Source organism: Microtus pennsylvanicus, chromosome 21 (assembly GCF_037038515.1).
Source record: "Microtus pennsylvanicus isolate mMicPen1 chromosome 21, mMicPen1.hap1, whole genome shotgun sequence".
Classification (NCBI taxonomy): Eukaryota; Metazoa; Chordata; class Mammalia; order Rodentia; family Cricetidae; genus Microtus; species Microtus pennsylvanicus.
This window is the reverse complement of record NC_134599.1, coordinates 10,296,232-10,316,724: the sequence shown is the minus strand read 5'-3', so window position 1 is coordinate 10,316,724 and position 20,493 is coordinate 10,296,232. Positions and strand designations below refer to the sequence as shown.

General features: G+C 50.2%; 1 protein-coding gene across 1 annotated transcript; it reads right to left on the bottom strand.

The window, feature by feature from the left end:
• Positions 1–1,177: 1,177 nt before the first annotated feature.
• Evx1 (even-skipped homeobox 1) lies at positions 1,178–4,397 on the bottom strand. Its single transcript, XM_075955701.1, has 3 exons — positions 3,971–4,397; positions 2,243–2,499; positions 1,178–1,717 (listed from the first exon to the last, which is right to left on the bottom strand). Exons 1-3 carry the CDS (start codon positions 4,395–4,397, stop codon positions 1,178–1,180), a joined length of 1,224 nt encoding a protein of 407 aa, XP_075811816.1.
• Between the last annotated feature and the right edge of the window lie 16,096 nt (positions 4,398–20,493).

The following is a 20,493-nucleotide window of genomic DNA, read 5'->3' as shown; positions in this document are numbered from 1 at the left end:
TCTTTGGGCTGCAAAGGAAAACCCCAGACCAAACCAAATTCATGCCCTACAGGAAGAACCACTCCCTCCCAGTGGGGTGAAGCTTGCATTGGGTGATTAAAGTTGTCCTTTTCCTCAAACGCTGGCTAAAGGATGAGTACAGGAGTCCGCGGCTGGCTCCCTAATAAACCCAGTGAAGGGTAGAGACAGGGTCCTCCAGAGTGCTGAAGGTTTCTACGGGCAGGTAAAGCCAAGGCCTTGTCGCAATGTGGAGAGACAATGAGAGGATGTAAGTCTCCATTCCCTAAGATCTTCCCAGGGTGCCTTGTTAGAACAGCTCAGCTCTGGGCTTGGTGGCCCAGCAGAGGGCCGATCATTATTATACATACATTCAACATTCAACCCTCCTCACACATGACTTGCTAATCGGGGTGTGTGCTGGGTTAAGGGAGAAGAGGTTGGTCTCCTAGGGACCCTGGAGCCCCTGTAGCTTTCCTGCAACCTGAAACAGAAAGGGAGAAGGCTGGAGTGGCAAGTTGAGAGAGTCACAAAGGCAGGAATATGGAAAGAGGTCAGGGGCTGGCAGAGGCTAGATCAGAAAGATGCTGGGCTCCAAGAAGGTGAATCAGCCCCAGGTTCCTTGCCAAGGGGCAAAATTCTCCCTAGCAGTAAATCATCTCTCCCCTAAATGGCTGGTATGTTGCCATCAACAAGCCCCCTGCCACGCTTTGGAAAAGCTCCTGAAGATTAATCTCTACCTGCTCTGCATACACAGCATTTTGTTCCAAGAGACCGCGATTTCCCTTTTCAATGCTTGCCCTTGACAGGAGAGTGGGGGCCCAGGTACAGGGTATGAGGGGCGTGGGGGTGGGTTGTTGCTGCTGAATTTTGTTTGGCTGTTGAACCAAGGCCTCCACCTCCGATGGCGCTGTGGTTTTGGTGGAGAATGGCAAAGACCGGCCTCCCCAGAGGAAGCTCCCACAACCTCTGCTCTCCCACCCCATTCCTGCTCCCAAGTAGATGGCCACTGCCACTTCCGGGGCTCCTGGATCCTCTAGACTGAGTTCTTTGTGGTGCCCTCTCCTTTCTCCCCTCTGCATTTGGGAAGAGGGTTGGCAGGTGGGACGGTGGAGGAGTCCCGAAGGGCCCCCACCCCACCCCCATGGCGTCCTGCAGCCAGCAGCCCGAGGGCGACCCCTTATCTTGTGAGGGGCACCTCCTCTCTCTGGTCCAATGACACGGAGGAGGCCTTGCTGAGCACGGAGGGGGCGAACGTGAGGAAGGAGTCCGAGCGGGAGGTGGAGGCACAAGTGAAGTCCGAGGCTGCAGTGGCCCGAGGTGCCAGCCCATTGGCCGGGCTGCTGTGGCAGGCAAGGCAGGAGCAGGGGCCGCCGGCCGAGGCGCCCAGTCCATGCGCCGGGCCGGGGTAGAGCGGTGGGTGGCGGAAGGCGCACAGCAGTTCGGGTCGCGGGTAGGGCTGCGACAGCACGCGGAACGTGTCAAGCGGACGCAGCGGGCTGCTGAAGGGCGAAGCGGCAGCCGAGGCCGCGGACGCTGCACCCAAACCCACGGGCGAGTAGTAGGGCAGGGGCAGGTGTGACGGGAAGGGATAGGGCAGGCCGCCCGCGGCCGCCGCGTGGCTCATCATGTACGTGTAGAAGGCGGGGTCGGCGGGGTGCGGCCACGTCATGGCCAGCCGCTGACGCTTGTCCTTCATGCGTCGGTTCTGAAACCACACCTGGGGAGACAGGAGGGGGGGTATTGGATGACTGCAAGAGACCCAGACCCAACTCGGGATGAGCACTGGGAAGCAATACCCATAGGGCGGGGAAGAGCCAAAGCCAACTGCGCCTGAACAAGAGCAGGTCACCCACAGCCATTCCAGATTGAAACCGTAGGAAGGAGAATTAGGGACCTGCTCGCCTTCCCCACTGCGAGTGAAGGTGCAAATCGCAGGATCTGCCTTGATTGGTCTGTGGAGGTAAAAGGCATTTCCCCCAGATTCATGTCCCATTTCCTCCCTGTCCTTTGAGACACTTCCTCTATGTCACCTGCCTCGGTAGACTATTTGCCTAGGAAAAGGACAGAGTCACCTCGTGGGAGCAGAGGCTGCCTAGGGACTGTCAAAGGGCAATTCTGCACGGCCCGGATTGGAAAAATCCAGGCCTAGACTCCCCGACTGCAATTCAGGAGATAAGTGATTGCCATTTCCTTCCTACTAACCCTGTTTTATGCCCGCCTCGAGCGTCCTAGACCAGCATACCTTGATGGTAGTTTCAGGAAGGTTTAGGGCTGCTGCCAACTCGCATCTCCTCGGCCTTGATACATAGTTCTCCCTGTAGAACTCTTTCTCCAGCCGTGCAATCTGCTCCCGGGTGAAGGCAGTGCGGTATCGGCGCATCTGGTCACTGGCGCTGCAGGCCAGGGTGCCTTGTGAGCCGCTACTGCCGCTGCCACTGCTGCTTTTGGGGACCTCGCTGCCACTGTTAGGACTGCCGCCAAGTGCATCAGAGCCCGACCCTGCACAGGAGCCCAGAGCACACAGGTGCATACACAGAGACACAACAAAAACACAAACAATGCAGACTTCAGGCTGAAGGAGAGCCATTAGGAGAACCCTTCAGCTACCTCAAGTCACTGATGGGGGGGGGGGGGACTCTGGAAGCATCGGCAGAAGGTCTTGAATGATTGGAATAGAGGGTTTGGGGCAACTTTAAAGTGGCTGTTTGGAAGACCTGGACCTGAGGCATGCTGGGTCTAACCGCTTCCAATCTCCTTTCCCCTTCTCTTGCCCCTGAGTACAGCAAAGGGCATAATCCCTGAGCTCTCTGCTCCGGTTGGCAGGGATGGCCAAGGATGGTGCTGGAACACTATGAACTCTTGAGGTTGGTTAGTAGATTGTGGATTGTTGGGCATGCAGTGAGCGCTCTTGGGTGTGTGCCAGAATTCCTGCACAGGTGTGAGAAAGTGTTGGGTTGCATACATTGCAGGAAGGGTAGATTTGAATGCAGCTTGTGAGGACAGGGTACAGTAGAGAATCTAGGTTACGCTGGTGACGTGATGGTCAGAGAAGGAAGTAGGTAGTCAACAAGGCCGTGTTGGCCTAAAAGTAGGTGCAAGCCTTTCCCACCCATTCCCACGGCTTTGTGGAGGTGTGTCTGCTGATGGGCTCCTGTTCCCAGCTTTTCATTCCTTGTAGATACTGTTGGAGTAGAGAGAGGCTCCCTTCCGAGCCATCCACCCCCACTCCCATTAGCTCCTGGTGAGAAGGTTTCTGTAGTTAAAGTATCAACCCCTTAGACCCACCCCAGAGAAGGGTGGGGCTCTAGCCCCCTGCAGCTGCTTTTCCTTTGGGTGGAGAAGTGAGACTGAGGGAAAGGGGGAGGGGAGGGCCCAATCCCCGCCTTTTCAAATGCAACCGGAGACCAAAGGCAATTAGACCATTGGGACCATTTCCGACCTGGCGCCGCCAGCCCGGGAAGTGACAAGGTAATTTGGACCTCTGACCGACGTGCAAACTGGTCGGAGGGCTGCAACACTCTGGAAACCAGAGTCCGCCACGATTTTACAGTCCTTTATATACTCTTGGCTTCCGCGCCTCCATGCGCCTTGCACCCCTCCAGTCACAAACTGCCCAGACTAGCGTTTGATCTTGCCTTACCCGATGCAAGGTGTCTTCCCTGCTCAGCAAAATCATTCCTACAAAAAGCTGGGGGGGGGGTGGGTTGCGTTTTGGATCCCTCAAGCCCAAGACTTGTGTCAACCACCCTAATATTCCTGAGAGCTGTCACTCTGAGTCCCACCAAAACGATAACACAAGAGACCCTACACACACCAAGGTGCAGAAAGCCTAAGAGTTGTTCAGGTGTCCCCCCCACCCCCACCCCAGCCATCCTGCCCCAAGGGAAAGGAGTATCTTCCACCTGCCCTGAGATGAAGTAAAGTGTGGGCGCAGTGCGTGGACCGGGGAGCGGAGGGGCAAGGTGGCTACCTTTGCTGTGCTGGTACTCGGCGTTCCCGTTGGCGCAGTCCGGGGTGCAGCTCACCTCGATTTCTTCATAGAAATCCGATTCGGTGTCTGAGCTACTGGGTTGCCCTTGGCCAGAAAGGCTGTCCGCGGAGGAGACTGGGGGTCCCGGGCCAAGCACGGCGGCTCCGGCAGACCGTGGCTCGGCGGCCAGCCCTGCAGCACCGCCGGCTAGTCCATCGACCGGCTCCTCCTCCGGGCCTCCCCCGCCACGCTCCCGGGCAGACGGAGGGCCGGCTCGCGGGCTCAGGCAACCGTGGGGCACCATCTTCTCTGGCGGTTCAGGCAGTGGGCTGCTCACGGCTTCGGACAAATTAGAGACCCTTTTACCAACCAGAGTGCTAAGCTGACCCCCATCCAGAAACAAAACCATGTCCTTTCGGCTCTCCATCCCCGGGCTCTCCGGAGGGGGGAGGGGGATGGCCCCCAAGTAAGCTCCTAACCCCAGGCTCCCTGGGATCTTGGCTGAGAAAAGGAGTTAAGGAGGCCAGGAGACTAGGCGGGCGCCAAGTAGCCCCAGCGCGGTGTCTTTGGCGACCGCGGAGATGGCAGTGGGGAGCTAGGGTCACCTTGTGATGCGAGCGCTCCTCTGTGCCGCACCGCCTCTGGGAGGAAGCCCCATTGCCCTCTTCTTTCTAAGCTGTCATCCTCCTGCTGCAATCGTCATTACAGTACCGCTGGTGACGCCACTCGGCGAACGCAAGTGGATAAATAGAAACGTCTGCCACAGCGAAGATGAAAGGAGACCCGCAGCTAATGGCTCGGCAGTGATGCGCCAGGTGTGGGCCTCGCTCGAATGGGGAGGAGAGTGTGAAAACAGAGAGACACACACACTGAGAAAGGGAGACACCCAGGCAGAGAGGATGCAAATGGAATTCCGCAGACAGAAAAGGGAGCGCTTAAGGCGCGCAGCGAGTTCCACAGGGGCAGCGGGACTCGGTAATTGAGAACGCTTTTGAAATTTTATTGTTGTTTTGACTTCTATTTTCTTAACTTGGTGTTTCGATCTAATACTAATGGAAACATTCGTAGCTGCTTTTTAGACGCTGCTTACAAACCCGAGTTCTCTGAGCATTAATGCAACCGCCTGTCCTTCAAGCCGGCTTCAAAAAAATTTTTTACAAGCTACTGAAAAATGTAACCCCCCCCCCTCAGGTTGTCTGGAGAGTTTGCGGTACCCTTTCCTCCCTCGTCTCCCCAACCCCACCTGTCTCTTTTCTAAGACCAAAGTTTATTTTTCTTCCCCAAGAACCAAGAGATAATCTTTTTTTCCCCTCTTAAAAAACTGGCCTTGGGTATTCCAGGATTTAAGAAGAAGAAAATCCCCCCCCCAGATAATCTGGCTTAAATTCGAAGTGTTCGATGATTCGTTGTTTTTCTTGTTAATTATCTCTCCCTAGCTAGATGGCCTGACTTGACTTGGCGTTGGCTATTCACAGAAGAAAACATCTTTTGGTTCCTGCGGTCTCCAGGCTATTTCAGGTATGTTGGATGGGGAAGGGGTCTGAGTGGTCTTTCTTTTTCTACCGTGTGTTTAAAATATTTGTTCAGAGGCAACGAATTCCGCAACAAATGGCTTGTTCTTAAGGAAGAGGCGCTGGCAACCAGGGGCCCTACTCTGGTGGCACTGAAGGATATCAGGTAGGAGAGGGTGCTGGCCTTTACTGGAGGTTTTAGGGCAGCTGTGGATAGAGTGGAGGGTGTGACAAATGGCATCAGTAGGGTTTGAACTTGTAGGGTCCTCTCTAGGGCTCTGCCCAGAATAGATTTTCTATATCCAAAACTTGAGGATAGAAGAGAAAGTCGTTGAAATGTCCTGAAAACCCAGGTGATCAGCAACTGGGCTGTGGAATTCTGGGACTTGCTGTTTTGGAGAGGGAATAGACTCTCCTTGGAAGCCTGGCAGGTGGGATGGGTCTTTTTCATCTTCTAGGTTTAGCTCCCCTCTCTCTGGCTCCTCCGCGGCAGTTCCCCCCCCCCTCCGAAGTGAGCAGCGGCCTGCCCACCTAGCTGAAAAAAAGCTCCTCCTCTCTGCCTCTAGGCAAAGCCCAGGCTTCTAGGAAAGTTTCTACAACTTCTCTCTCTCAGCTCTCTCTTCCCTTGTTCTCATTTTCTCACCACCTTTCCTTTCCCCAATCTTTCTCATTTGGGATTAGGGAACGATGAAAGAAGCAAGAGCTTGGGGCTGGGGGTGGACGGTTTGTCCCCCCCTTACACATTCCTGCTCTCCTCTTCTGTTCTGATGCCGCAAATATTTGTTAACCTTGCCTGTAGGACGAGGGCAGAGGACCATGGAGGATAGTGTCCAGTAGGTATTTCCACTCCCTATGAGTCCCCAAGCCACCATCTACTGAGCACTGTTAGCCCAGAAATCTAGAGAAATATTTCAGGGGTCAAGAGTAGTTATGTGGGGGGTGGGGAGGGGAGGGGTGATAGTGGGTCCTTCTGCCATGAGGAAGTAGCCACCAATTCTGGCTTGTCCCGCCTTCCTCACTCACTGCAGCCAGAGCCTGTGTGCCCAGCACCTGCTTGCTCTCTCTACTGTCTGGGTCTGTCTCAGGACCATGTAGCAGCAGCAGCTGCTGCTGCTGCTGCTGTTGCACCAAAATCTTCAAGAGCTGCCTCTGTGTGACACCCACTCTCCCTGCCCACCCCCCACGAACAAACCACCTTCTCACAGCCTCCTCACTGCCCTCCCCCCTCCTAGGGAGGTTGGTCCCTAGAGTGACACTGGGCTTCCCTGCCCCGCCCCCAGCTTTGCATTCAATGGGAATGTTCGATGTTTGATCCTTTTTTACTCAGTATTTTCCCTGGAGATGAAAGCAGAGCAGGGTTGTGAGATCAAGGGGTGCCACTTAGTCTCCTTCCTGGGTCAGTCTTATGGAGCAGGGCTTCTCCTTACATCCCCAGGAGGGGGGCGGCAGCCTCCTCTAAGCTCCTGATCTGGGCTTCACGGACATCCCTCCTCGGCCCACCCCCACCTCCATTCCTCTCCAGACGTCAGGCCACCTTTTAAAAAGCAGCCTCCGTTTGTTTAGATTTTAGGTCCCTACTGATTATCGTCCCCCCCCCCTCCCGTCCCGCCCCAGTGCTTACAGGAAAAAGATATCCAACTAAATGTCACTTCTAAAATAAGCAGTTGGCCGACGTCAAATGAAGAGAGGTGAGATTTTTATTTTTTCCAGCGACAGTTGAAAAGAGGGTGTTGGAGTAGGGCACGTTTTCGGGTTTGTTTTGTCTCAGGTTTTTGTCTTTGTTTTCCCCTGCGTGGCAAGTGTGCTAAATTTAATCGTCACTGTCGTTGTATTATGAAGGTTGTTTAGTGCACAGAGGAAGAAGGCAGGAAAATTCTGATAGTACGTGAAGCAGAATAACCCTTCGAAAACGAAGAGGGGGCAACAACAGTCTAAAATGAGTCCGGTCCCGGAGCGTCCCTCTCCCCTGCCGCCCTGCCGACTTGCCGTTCTTTCCCCCCTGCTGGGGCGACAGGCTCGGGTGCCGCCAGCTTCTTGCCGCCGATTGAAATTCTCTTAACTTCAAAAGCTGCAGGCTCGGCTTCCGCCTTGGCTAGGAGTGGTAGAGGGTGGCTGGGAATCCTGGAGCGCCGACGGGAGATGTCGCGCCGGTGGTTTTAAATGGAATCTGAAGCTCTGTTTCTGCTACTAGTCGCGCGGACCCTGGGAAACAGCTTCGCTTCGCTTCTTTGCATGAAAACCCAGCTCCGGAGAGAGGAGGCGGCTGTTGTGGGGGCTGCCTGAGTGATCCGAGGCCCACCAGGCGCGGTGGACAGCGGTCCTGAGCCATCCCCAGCACCTTCGAAGCCTGGATCGCGGAGCTTGCGCCTGATGAAAGGCAAAGGGTGAAAGTCCGGAGACCTGGTGCTGGAGTTAGAGCCGCAGCTTCCTGCCGGTGGGTGGGTGGGGGCGTTATCAGAGAAAAAGAAAAAAAATTAACTTTTCTTTGGTCAAACGTAAGAACAAAGAGAGCATCCTTTTTAACTAGTAAGAGTCTCCCAGCTGTCGTAGATACTGTCCTCTGGTCCTCTGTGACCTTTCAAGCTGTGTTGGGGCTATTCCCTGGAAGTTTCTGTGAGGCTTGATCTCTGCAGCTAGAAGGGCCGGCAGTGGGAGTGTCTGTCAGCTGTCCAGGCCTCTTTCAGAGTTCAGAGTCACTGAGTGGTGCCCCTTGCGGGGGACATTACCCCCACCTCTTGCCGGAAGAACAAGATTCACTGGAAGTCAGACTACAGGAGCCCAGAAATCAAAACTGAACGGATTGCCTACTCCTCTTCTTCCCTGGGCATAGGCTGGGGGTGGGGGAGGAGTGAGGAGAGGTCTGCTAAGGACAGCCGCGGTGGGCAGCACAGAACCGTTTCCGCTTCAGAAGGTTGACCTGGAGGCTTCTGAATCCGGTTTGAACAAGTGCTCTCTGCCTCTGTGCCTCCTGATGTATCAGGACACAGGTATCAGTGAAAAGGAACTGGGTGCTTCCTGCCCCCCAATGCCTGATGCTTTTAAGAACCCCCAAAGGCATCCAGTTCTGCCTTTTCTTTCTCTGTTCCGTGCCCTCCTCATCTTCCGAAAACCAGAGTCTAGTGGCTTCCTCTCTCTGTTCTGCCATCTGACTAGAGGCCCATATCCCCACTCACTATGAGTACCCACAGCAGTCTAGAGAAGAGCCGACAGAAAGGATTGACACCTGAGGCCCTTCCTAAGATGATGCAAACCCCCTCCCTTGGGACAAGGCCTGGATGGGGTCCGTGCAGTTTGTTCTCTCCACTTGCATACAAAGACCAAGGCTTGCTCTAACAGAAGGGGCATGGTCTCTTAGATCATTACTGTTCTGAAACTTGCTCTTTTTTTGGGGGGGAGGGTCAAGACTGGGTTTCTCTGTGTAGCCCTAGTTGTCCTGGAACTCACTCTGTAGACCACGCTAACCTCGAACCCGCAGAGATCCACTTGCCTTTGCCTCCTGAGTGCTTGCTGGGATTAGAGATGTGCGCCACCCTAGCCTGGTGAGAGCTGCTGTTATCACAAAGCTGTTGACATCCATGTCTCTTCATCTACAGAAGAGTTCATCAAGGGTCTCTGGTGGGCTGCAGTGCCTTTTCTCCCTCAGATGTAGGGTGACCTAACAATTAGCATTAGCCAGGGTTTGATGACTGTCAGGCCTAGGCTCCTCATAAGGTCTTCTTGTCTTTTTGCCTGTCTTGGGAATCCCTCAGCAATGACTTCTTTTCACCCTGTTGAGGTAATATTCCACAGCCTTTTTTTTTTTTTTTTTTTTTTTTTTTTTTTTTTTTTTTTTTTTTTTTTTTTTGGTTTTGGAGACAGGATTTCTCTCTGTATGTATCCTGGAACTCACTTTGTAGACCAGGCTGGCCTCAAACTTACAGAGATCCACCTGCCTCTGTGTCTGCCTCCTGAGTGCTGGGATTAAAGGGGTACACCACCACCACCTGGCCCCTACAGTCTTTCTAGAATCTAGCCAGGTCTGGGTCCTTAGCATGTCCTTCCCAGCCTCCAGAGCTCCTCCTTGGAGAAAAGAATCCAGAGTCACACTGATGCCACCCCTCCACATCATACATTTCTTCCCAGGAGGACAAAGAGTCCCATGGTAAGATCAGCCACTGTTCTGTTTTCTATGGGTTTATGTTTTCCAGCCTCAGCAGGCTTGGGGTGGACGGCACAGAATGAATTATCCCTGGCTTGCAGCCCAGAAGCCTAAACAGGAAGGCAGTATATGCACGGGTAAGAGCATGCTACTCTCCTCCCTCTGCCTTGAAGTCCACGCTCAAACCAGGTTCTGAGGCTGCGGTGTTATCTATGTGGTAGAATTCTTGCTGGCATGCTGGAGACCCTGCTTTCCATACAGTGCCAGGTACTGGCTTTGAGGCTTTCCTCCTAAAAAGTCAGCGTATGGTTTTCCCCAGGGTCTTTTCTCTCCTGCCTCATTCCTTGATGAACTCAGAAAGGGGGTAGAACAATGAAACTCTGGTTACTCCCCTCCAACCTGCAGGGGAGTAAAGGAAAAAGAAATAGCTGTAAACCATTTGGAGACAAACACTCCCTTTACAGGGTAGGGAACGGCAGCTGGGTGAAGACTGTGCAGGAGTCTGAAGGAGAAAATAACCACTGTGGCCAACCAGGTCTTCAGGGCCTGAAGGTAGAAACTCTGACCTTCAGGATCCAGCTCAGAAATACCCAAGTGTCACTATAACCACTGATTTGGGACACATTAAGGCATCCCCTCAGACCATTGCAATCGACTCTGAGTGCTTCTCCCCGGGCCACAAGACCAGTCACACAGGGCAACCTGAAACTCACTAGCCTAGCTCCAAATGACAGGCGTCGGCCTGCCCGGGTGCTGGGATTTACAGGCCTGTGTGGTCACCATGCCCAGCCAACTACCACAACACATTTAACTCCTTGGGAATTATAGTCCCATAGATATCTGGCAACCTTTTTTCCTAGAGAATTCACAGAGGTCCTGAAATTAGTCTTTCGTTTCTGGGATTTCTCTCCCCTCCCATAAGATACTTAGAGCTACCATACTCCAAACAGAACAACCTAGTCCATTTTTAGGGAGATAAATATGTATCTGGGTCTTTTCTTTATATGGCAGCTTCCACCCTCAAACTGTCCTCCTGATTGCTTGGCCCAAGGGACAAAACCTAAGTGTCTGGCCAGGCCTGCTTATGCCAGGACTGGTCTGTACACATCCTACACTGAAAACTTCTAGGCTCTGGCCCTGTACCAAGGAGAGATGGTCTGACTGAAGCTTTCCTAAAAGGTGGGACTTGACTCTGGCTGACTGGCTATAGAGACAAGAGTGCCTGGGACTGCCTGGCTGTTACCACATCACTCTCTTACTTCAGGACTTCCTTTCCCAGCCCAGGGAGGGGTGTCTCTGCTTTTGTTGGTTTGGTTTTTATTTTGTGATTCTGCAGCTAGAACCTGGGGCTTTGCCTGAACTAATCAGTCACTTTGCTACCAAGAGGCTTTGCACTTTACAGGGGGGGGGGGGTCAGCGGGTGACATGAGAGCCTGGCTGGTAGCCTAGACTAATAGGACAGGAAATTCTGCAGTATTGGGGCTGTCCTCAAGTGGGGTGAGTCTCCTGCCTCTGCCCCTGGGACTTCATGCACGTGCACCATGAATGCCCAGGGCTTGCTCTGCTTTTCATCACTTCACCCAAAGACCAGCCTTTTCCATGTGCCTAATTTCCTTCTCAAGTGCCTTCCACAATGTACACCACATCCACTGATAGTATATAAAAGGGAGACAGACCACGTGGCACCAGGACGACCTTCGAATGCAGGAATCTAAATGCCCCTATTGACCCTGAAGCATCTAATGAGTGCTGGTCTCCCTGTCTTCTCTGGATTCCCAGCTTGGAAGGATGTTGACACCCCTTCCACTCTCCTTGCCCTTTGTCCCCTACAGGAGATGCACGCAGTCAGGCATCCAACACCAGAAATTTCTGGGTGCATGATGGGAAAACTGACCCTGCGTCTCTTACTCTGCCCAGGCCAGCTAGTCCAACTAGTCTGTGAAGCCGGACTTCTCTAGGGTCTTCTGTTCGATTTTGAGACTTCCGGAGGCTGACTTTCATAAAGTCCCCTCCCACCCCAGATGAGTCCGTGCAGCTACAGAAGAGAGGAAACGGGATCTCGGAAAGATTAGAAAAATTTGCTCAGGGACACACAGCTAGGAGCGGAAAGCGAACGATTTTTTTTTTAAACTCATATCGAGGAGCTTCCAAAAGCAAGCTTTTTCTTTCGGACATTGGCCCTGCGTCCCCAGAACCCGTGACCACATTGCATCCCCTAACACCCAGACAATCAAGATGCTTTGAGTATTGAAATATCTGGACAAGGGCCACCCTTCCCTAATTGGCAGGGAGGCTGCGGCTGTTAGGGTTAGACTCAGAGGATCCGACACTACAGAAAGAATAGATAAACTGCAAGATGGCCCGCAGGGCGCCGCGACGTGGAGGGACTGTGTTTCCTCTGCCCAGACTGGTGAGTATTGGAGAGCGCACCACCGCGGGCCACCAAGGGTGGGACACAGCTCGTACCAGCTAGGCAGGCATAGAAGTGATGTCAGCCCAGAAAACAAGCGCTGAGGGCCAGGAGAAGAGTATGCACACAAGCTGGCTCGCTATGGTGTCCACGTCCCTTCGGTTCATCACCACAGCGGCACCAGGTGCAGCCTCACGATCGCCCGAGTGTCCCTTTTTGCTGAGAGACAGTCGGGTATCCCATCCAGTCTTCGCAGTCCCATCCTGCGTTCTCCGCCCCTTGCTGCCGCGGTGACAAAGCAGGGCTCTCGAACTGCTGTCTTGGTGCGCCCCCCACTGCCTATCGCCAGAGGCGGAAGTCGCGTCTAGTCGCAGCATCCTCGCTGGCTCAGATCCTTGGGCTCTGCCGCGACAGGCACCTAAATTCTTCCTAACTAGAGGTCAGTTGATCTTGGCGCCTTAGTGAGCCTCACTCCGGGTTCGCCCTCCCTGGAGTTAGACTCCTGAGGCGTCTGAATGCGAGGTCTCCGCCCACACAGTCTCAGCGCCTAGGACCGGTAATTAAATACAGGTGGGGAACTGGCTGTAGCTCTCTTTGCATGCCACCCTACCTCCTCCCCAGTCATTTGAGAACCAGGGCTGAACGACACTCCCCCAGCCCCAATAACGACTGTATCATGGGACAGAAAGAAGTTCAGTCGTCTTCCCAATATGCATGATTCCACTTGATGTGACTCACCCGGCCCCGGGCTATGGAGCCCCTGGGCATTGCTTTGCTTACAAATCTTGGGCAACTATTTCCACACTTAATCCTGGGGTCCACTAATAAACAAGGAACATTTTCCAGATTCCTGCCAACAGTGCTCTTGGAGTGTGGTCTCCACAGCATCGGAAAACTCCACTCTGGGATCTAGGAAATCAGAGATTCTTCAAAATGGGCCCAGTAATGTGTTTCAACAAGCCCCCCAAGTTATTGCGATGCATATTCAGGATCAAAATCTGCGACCCTGGGGATCTCACCATTTCTGCAGTTCTTTACCTGAGACATGCATGCATGTGACACTGTATTTGCCATATTTGAGCATCCCTGTCCTTTCTACTTTCTCATCTCTAAGTAGCTCTGTACACAAACAGAACACAGAAGAGCATTGGAAGTAACTGAGGATGAGGAGGGATAGGGTACAGAAACAAGTTTTGCAGAGGCTCTCAGTATTATGGGCATATTAATCCTTAAGGGGGCATGGTTCTGCAAGTATCTTGTGAACGCAGCATTTTAGGCTTGAGTTACACACAGATACCTAGGCTGGGAATGTAGCTCAGTTGGTAGAACACATGTCAAGCAGGCATAAAACCTGGGTTCCACTGCCAGCGTGACATGAACTGGGCATGACAGTGTAGGCTTGCAATCCCAGAACTCAGGAGGTGAAAGCAGGGGACTGAGAAGTTCAAGGTCATTCTCAATATAAACCAACAAGAGTCAGGAGAGATGGCCCAGAGGCTGGGAGCACTGGTTGCTCTTCTGGAGAACTGGGTTTCTAGTTCCAGCACCCATGTGGCAGCTCACTGCCTGCTGTAGCTCCAGTTACAAGGAATCTGATACCCTCTACGTTTCTTTTTTTTAAATATTTATTTATTTATTATGTATACAATATTCTGTCAGTGTGTATGCCTGCAGGCCAGAAGACCCCATTACAGATGGTTGTGAGCCACCATGTGGTTGCTGGGAATTGAACTCAGGACCTTTGGAAGAGCAGGCAATGCTCCTAACCTCTGAGCCATCTCTCCAGCCCCCCTCTTCGTTCCTTTGTAGACATTAGGCATGCATGTGATGCACGGGTTTCCATGCCTGAAAAATATGTACACACATAAACTAAAATTTAAAAATAAACACATAGGCATCCTCCTGAATATTAACCTTCATCAGGCGATAAAAGGAGACAAAGACAGAGACCCACATTAGAGCACCGGACAGAAATCTCAAGGTCCAAAGCAGGAGCAGAAGGAGAGGGAGCACGAGCAAGGAACTCAGGACCGCGAGGGGTGCATCCACACACTGAGACAATGGGAATGTTCTATCGGGAACTCACCAAGGCCAGCTGGCCTGGGTCTGAAAAAGCATGGGATAAAACCGGACTTGCTGAACATAGCGGACAATGAGGACTACTGAGAACTCAAGAACAATGGCAATGGGTTTTTGATCCTACTGCACAGTACTGGCTTTGGGGGAGCCTAGGCAGTTTGGATGCTCACCTTAGGAGACCTGGATAGAGGTGGGCGGTCCTTGGGCTTCCCACAGGTCAGGGAACCCTGATTGCTCTTCGAGCAGATGAGGGGGGGGACTTGATCGGGGGAGGGGGAGGGAAATGGGAGACGGTGGCGGGGAGGAGGCAGAAATCCTTAATAAATAAATAAATTTTTAAAAATTTAAAAATAAAATAAATGTTAAAAGTTAAATATATATATATTTATATACACAAAAATTGAGTTTATGGTCTTCCTAGTCTATAGGAGGTCCTAGCTTATAATCAAAACAACAAAACAACAACCACAAAGATATCACTGAACTCTCTACCCTTCACTAGGATGAACCCAAGGTTTCACTATTGAGTTATACTCCCATCCTATAGGAGGACTTTCCTTTGGAAATATCTCAAGATGTTAATTTAGGCTAAGATCAAACATCCCTAGAAGGGCCCCGAAGAGCTGAGACATTTAGCTACAGATGTGTACATCATGTCTCGTTGCCAGATTTTTCTACACATACTCTATCTAGGCTGTTATAGATACAGTGAGTTTTATAAATTAGGTCCCCTGGGCCTAAGGTACCAATATGAGGAATAAAGAAGAGCTGTGTCTTCTGAGTGCTGGGTACTAGGCCAGGTGCTCTGCTCATAAGCCACTCAATCCCCACAACTCCAGGGAGATTGCTAGAGTTTTCATTGTGCCCATTATACAGATGGAGGAGCCAAGTCAAAGAGCAGTCAAATGCTTGCTCAGGAACACACAGCTAACTAAATGACAGAGGTAACAGCTGAATTCAAGGGAAGAATATTGTGGGCCAGGCCTCCCCTACTTCCTGGCATCCACCAGGCCTGCCTCTATGAGCCTTTGATCTTAAAAGCACTGGACTTCACAGGGGTACCAAGGAGCAGTATGACAGTCAGCAGAGCGGGGAGTTAGGTTTTGACGGAGAGCAAACTTAGCCCATAAGCTTCTGGATCCATTCTCAGGTGTCAAATATCAATAACAATAGTAATAACAAAACTAAAACAGGGGGCTGGAGAGATGGCTCAGAGGTTAAGAGCACTGACCATTGTTCCAAAGGTTCTGAGTTCGATTCCCAGCAACCACACGATGGCTCACAACCATATGTGATGAGATCTGATGCCCTCTTCTGGTGTATGGGCATACATGCGGGCTGAACACTGCATACATTTTATATATACACATACACTAAATCAGAATGATGGCACACCCCCTTATTCCCAGCATTCTGGAGGCAGATATCTTTGAGTTTGAGGCCAGCTTGATCTACACAGTGAGTTCCAGACCACCCAGAATTATACAGTAAGATCTTACTTCAAAACAAAAACAAGAACAAGATTGGCATAGTAGCGCACACCTGTAGACTTGGAATGCCAGAGGCAGAGACAAGAAGAGCTCTGCAAGTTTAAGACCAGCAAGGTCTAGATAGCAAGTTCCAGGTCAGCCACTGTGACATAGAGAACCTGTCTCAAAAAAAAAAAAATAGGGCTAGAGAGATGCTCTGTGGTTAAGAGCACTGGCTGCTCTTTCAGAGAATCGGGATTCTGTTCCTGGGATCCTTTGGTGGATTGTAACCACCTATAACTGCAGTTCTGGGGACTCTGATGCTCTCTTCTCACCTCTACAGGCAACAGGCACACAAACGGTGTACAGACATGCATGAAGGAAAAGAAAACCTATAAGCATAAACTGAAAACTAAGAAACTAAAAAACCCAAACAGTTGCATCATCTGCCATATTCATAGAGAATTTTCTTGGCTACTATTCCAGTTGTTACAAGACACTTGTCAAATAGAAAATTCTAAATGTAGCTGGGCAGTGGTGGCACCTTTATTCCCAGCACTAGGGAGGCAGAGGCAAGTATCTGAGTTCAAGGCCAGCCTGGTCTACAGAGTGAGATCCAGGATAGCCAAGGCCACACAAAGACCCTGTTTTGAAACAAACAAACAAAACCAAAAAAATTCTAACATCTATTTTATATTCCCTCTTTACAGGTAAAGAAATACACCCCTCCCAAAAAAGAAAAGAAATAGTTCCAGAGGGATTAAACTCCTGCTCAAGGACCACCCAATAGCAATCTGAGAGACACTGTTATGCCTTCTGACATCTTTGTCTTTTTTATTTTATTTATTTATTTATGTATTTATTTATGTATTTATTTATTTATTTATTTCTGTTTTTCCCCTCAAAGCAGAGTCTTTCTTTTTTCTTTTCTTTTTCTCTTTATTTCTTTCTCTCTTTCTTTTTTTTGGTTTTGTTTTGTTTTTTGACACAGGGTTTCTCTGTAGCTTTGGAGCCTGTCCTGGAACTAGCTCTTGTAGACCAGGCTGGCCTGGAATTCAGAGATCTGCCTGCCTCTACTTCCTGAGTGCTGGAATTAAAGGCGTGCACCACCATTGCCTAGTTGTCTTTGTTTTGTTTTGTTTTATCAGATACCACACATGGTCCTCCTTTTCTTCTGCTTTCTTTCCTTTTTTTTGCATTTATTTCTGTAGCATCGTTGCATACGCCATGGTGCACACGGGAAGGTTGGAGAATGACTTTCATGAGCTCTCCTTCCACCGTGTGGGTCCCAGGAACTGAGCTCAGGTCATCAGCCCTGGCAGCACGAGCCTTTACCCTTTGAGTCATCTTTGAAAGCAGGGTCTTGCTGTGTTGTCTAATCTGGCGCCTCAAATTCACTGTCCTCCTGCCTCAGCGTGCTGAGCAGTAAGATTATAGGCACTCATCACTATATCTGGCTTATGTATCATCATATCATTACCAAGCATCTTCTTCTTCTCCTTCCTTCCTTCTTTTTTTTCTTCCTCCCTCCCTCCCTTCCTTCTTTCTTTCCTTCCTTTCTTCCTACCTCCCTCCCTCCCTTCTTTCCTTCTTTCCTGCCTTCCTTTCTTCCTCCCTCCCTTCCTCTTTCCCTCCCTCCCTCCCTCCCTCCTTTCCCTTCCTTCTTTCCCTTTCCTGTCCTTTTCTTTTTTATTTGTTTAAGACACGATCTTATGTCTCATGTAGACTAGATGGGTCTTGAACTCCTTATCCTCCTGCCTCTACCTCCTGAGTACCAAGTGCTGGGAGTGTAAGTATATACCACCACAGCCTAATCATCCTCCCCACCCCTCTCTCGTTTTTCAAGACAAGGTTTCTGTACAGCCCCAGCTATACTAGAACTCACTTGTAAACCAGGCTAACCTTGAACTTAGAGATCTTCCTCTGCCTCCTGAACGCTTTGAGTAAAGACGTGCCTTCACACCCAGCTTCATTCATCTGTTCTTTAGATGTGCAGGCTGCCTTCCCTGCCTGGATTCTCCTTGTTCCTCCACAAGGCCTCTAGTGAAGCAGGAAAGTAGAGAATGGATCGTTCTTTTCAGTGACCAATTTCAGTAGCCAAGATGTGGACATATCAAGAGTCTTAGTCAACATCACCTCACAGCCGTGACATGGAACAAAGTCTCAAGGAACAAAAATAGTTTTTCAAGGGGTTCGACAGAATGAATGAAGAGTTATTCTTGGTCCCTGACCCATCATTAAAACCTACCAATACACACACACACACACACACACACACACACACACAGAGAGAGAGAGAGAGAGAGAGAGAGAGAGAGAGAGAGAGAGAGAGCTGCAAGATGCTACTAACAACTGAAAGTATACATCATGAGGCTGCAGACTGTGGACCAGGACCCTTACCATTGGCCTGAGGTTGTTTCATTACCTCCATCGTTGGCAACATGTCAACTTTGGAATGCTTTCCTAACTATCCTGGACTTGACCTTACTGCTCTTGGAAAGAACCATAGGAGGAAGTAAATGCCAATGTTATGAAAATAATTATGAAAAGGGCCAAAAGGAACCCAAGTTCTAGATTAACTCTGTTCTGGAGCTGGGCTTTCAAGGAAGGATTGGAGTACAGGTGACAACAGTCCCATCAAGTCATGATTTCGGTGCTCAATATGGTCCTTTGGCAACTGTGGGCCAGATTAACTCCAAAAGTAGACCAATTTTGTCTTTATTAAACCTGCCTTTCGGGCTGGCGAGATGGCTCAGAGGTTAAGATGATTTACTGTTCTTCCAAAGGTCCTGAGTTCAATTCCCAGCAACCACATGGTGGCTCGCAACCATCTGTAATGGGATCTGATGCCCTCTTCTGGTCTGCAGGTGTACATGCAGGCAGAATACTATATAGATAATAAATAAAACATTTTAAAAAAAACCCTGCCTTTCTATTGCTGATACAAGCAGCGGACAGAGCAAAGGGCATGTCTTGGCTTTCAGCTTAGAACATAATTTGCATACTTCATTTATCTTACTTTATTTTTACTTTTTAATTCATATTTTATGTGTATGAGTGTTTGCCTATATGTATGACAGTGTACAATGTGCATGCTTGGTACCCACGAAGGCCAGAAGAAGACAGCATCCGATTCTAGGGAAACTGGAGTTACAGATGATGCCGCGTAGCCATGTGGGTGCTGGGAACGGAATCTGACTCTTCTCCAAAAGCTTACAGCCCTGCATACTGCCGTTTAAATATTACAACAACCTTCATAGGGAGAGATGGGTCTCCCCATTTAACAGCTGAGAAAAGCAAGGCAGAAACACATTAACCCACTTGCCTGAAGTCACACAGACAGGGAATGGGAGCTCCTCAGGAACCCTTTGCTTGTAAACTACACATTTTACTTCCGGTAGCCACAAATCCATTTTTGTTTGTTTGTTTGGTCTTGTTTGACTTTGTTTTTGGTTTTCGATACAGAGTTTCTCTGTATAGCTCTGGCCATTCCGGAACTCACTCTGTAGACCAGGCTGACCTCGAACTCAGAGATCCACCTGCCTCTGCCTCCCAGGTGCTGGGATTAAAGGCGAGCACCATCCTGCCTGGCACAAATCTATATGGATACAGGTTTTTCTACATGGATCTGGACTGTGAGATCTTATGATCTAGCAAAGGAGCATGAAGGAACTGGACTTAATTAGAGTAAGGCCTGGACTTAGTTCAGGAGGAGAGACAGGCCCCGGGATGACTAGGAAACTGGAAAGTGGGCTGTAGCTGCTTTGAACACAGAATCAATGGGAAGCAATTTTCTCTAACCTGTCTACCCAAGACTTCTGTCCTTCCAAGAGATTCATGACATGGCAAGAGGATACATTTGCAAGCCAGATCTGAGCTTGAACTTCAGCTCTGGCACTACCAGTCAGTGACCTTGGACCACCCAAAACTGCAGGATGTTAAATCTAAAACGCTGCTGCCAAATGAGAAAATTAGAGGTCTGCCTCTGGGGCCGTTCTGAAGGGTTAACGAGATGGAAAAGAATTAACACTGGCCTAGTTCTTGTGCATGCCCTCCCCACCCCCATGTTACTGGCTTCCAGATCTTACTTTACAATAACTGAGACACTCATTCCTCAACATTTCTCTCAAAGTGGGAGGAAGCAGGGAGCATGATGGGAATAATGCCCAGGAAATAACTTCACAGAATACGCCCTGTTCCTACATGGCACCTACATGGGGCTATAAGTAAAATGGTTCTTTTCATGACAACCTAGTGGAAATCTAGAATAACAGGTGAGCACAAAAGCTCAAAGTACCCGGCCTGTGTTCTCCTTCCAGCTTTGCCACTCCCTTTACCTGCTGTGTGGTATTGAGAAATGTCTTAAATTATTTCAACCTCTGCTTCCTCATCTATAAAAATGCCAGTAAGGTGCCAGTAAGGATTAAATAAGTTGGCACATATAAAACACTCAGAAGACATCCTAACACATATTAAGACTCAATAAATGCTGGCAATTGCCGTTATGGCATGCCAACTCCCTACTGTGTGCGTGTAGGATAAAAGGAAGATGTGTACAGCCAAACTCCACCCATGGAGGCAACACACCATTGGGAACAGCATGTGTTCAAAGCCAGACAGACCCGGCTTCAGTACTGATCTGGTCAACTCACATAACCTTAAACACTTCAACTTTCTTGAAGATGGAGTGGGTGGAATCTGATTGGCCATCTCTGCATAGCTGTTAGCCCACACATAACCGTATTGCCTGCCATTAGAGCTTTTACTCTTTGGACTTGTAATGGTTCTTTCTCTTCTGCATATTACAGAGTTCATACCCCTGGGAGGAGCCACATTTCAAGGCATTGCTGACTTGAGACTTGGTAATCCATTAATACTTAACCAGCATTATGGGGATGGGTGGGAGGAGGGCTAAA

Coding starts and splice junctions, on each gene's coding strand:
- Evx1 (XM_075955701.1), bottom strand. CDS start 4,397: ATGGAGAGCCGAAAGGACATGGTTTTGTTTCTGGATGGGGGTCAGCTT. Junction 2,500..3,970: donor CGAGTACCAGCACAGCAAAG/GTAGCCACCTTG, acceptor GCTCCTGTGCAG/GGTCGGGCTCTGATGCACTT. Junction 1,718..2,242: donor TTCCTGAAACTACCATCAAG/GTATGCTGGTCT, acceptor CTGTCTCCCCAG/GTGTGGTTTCAGAACCGACG.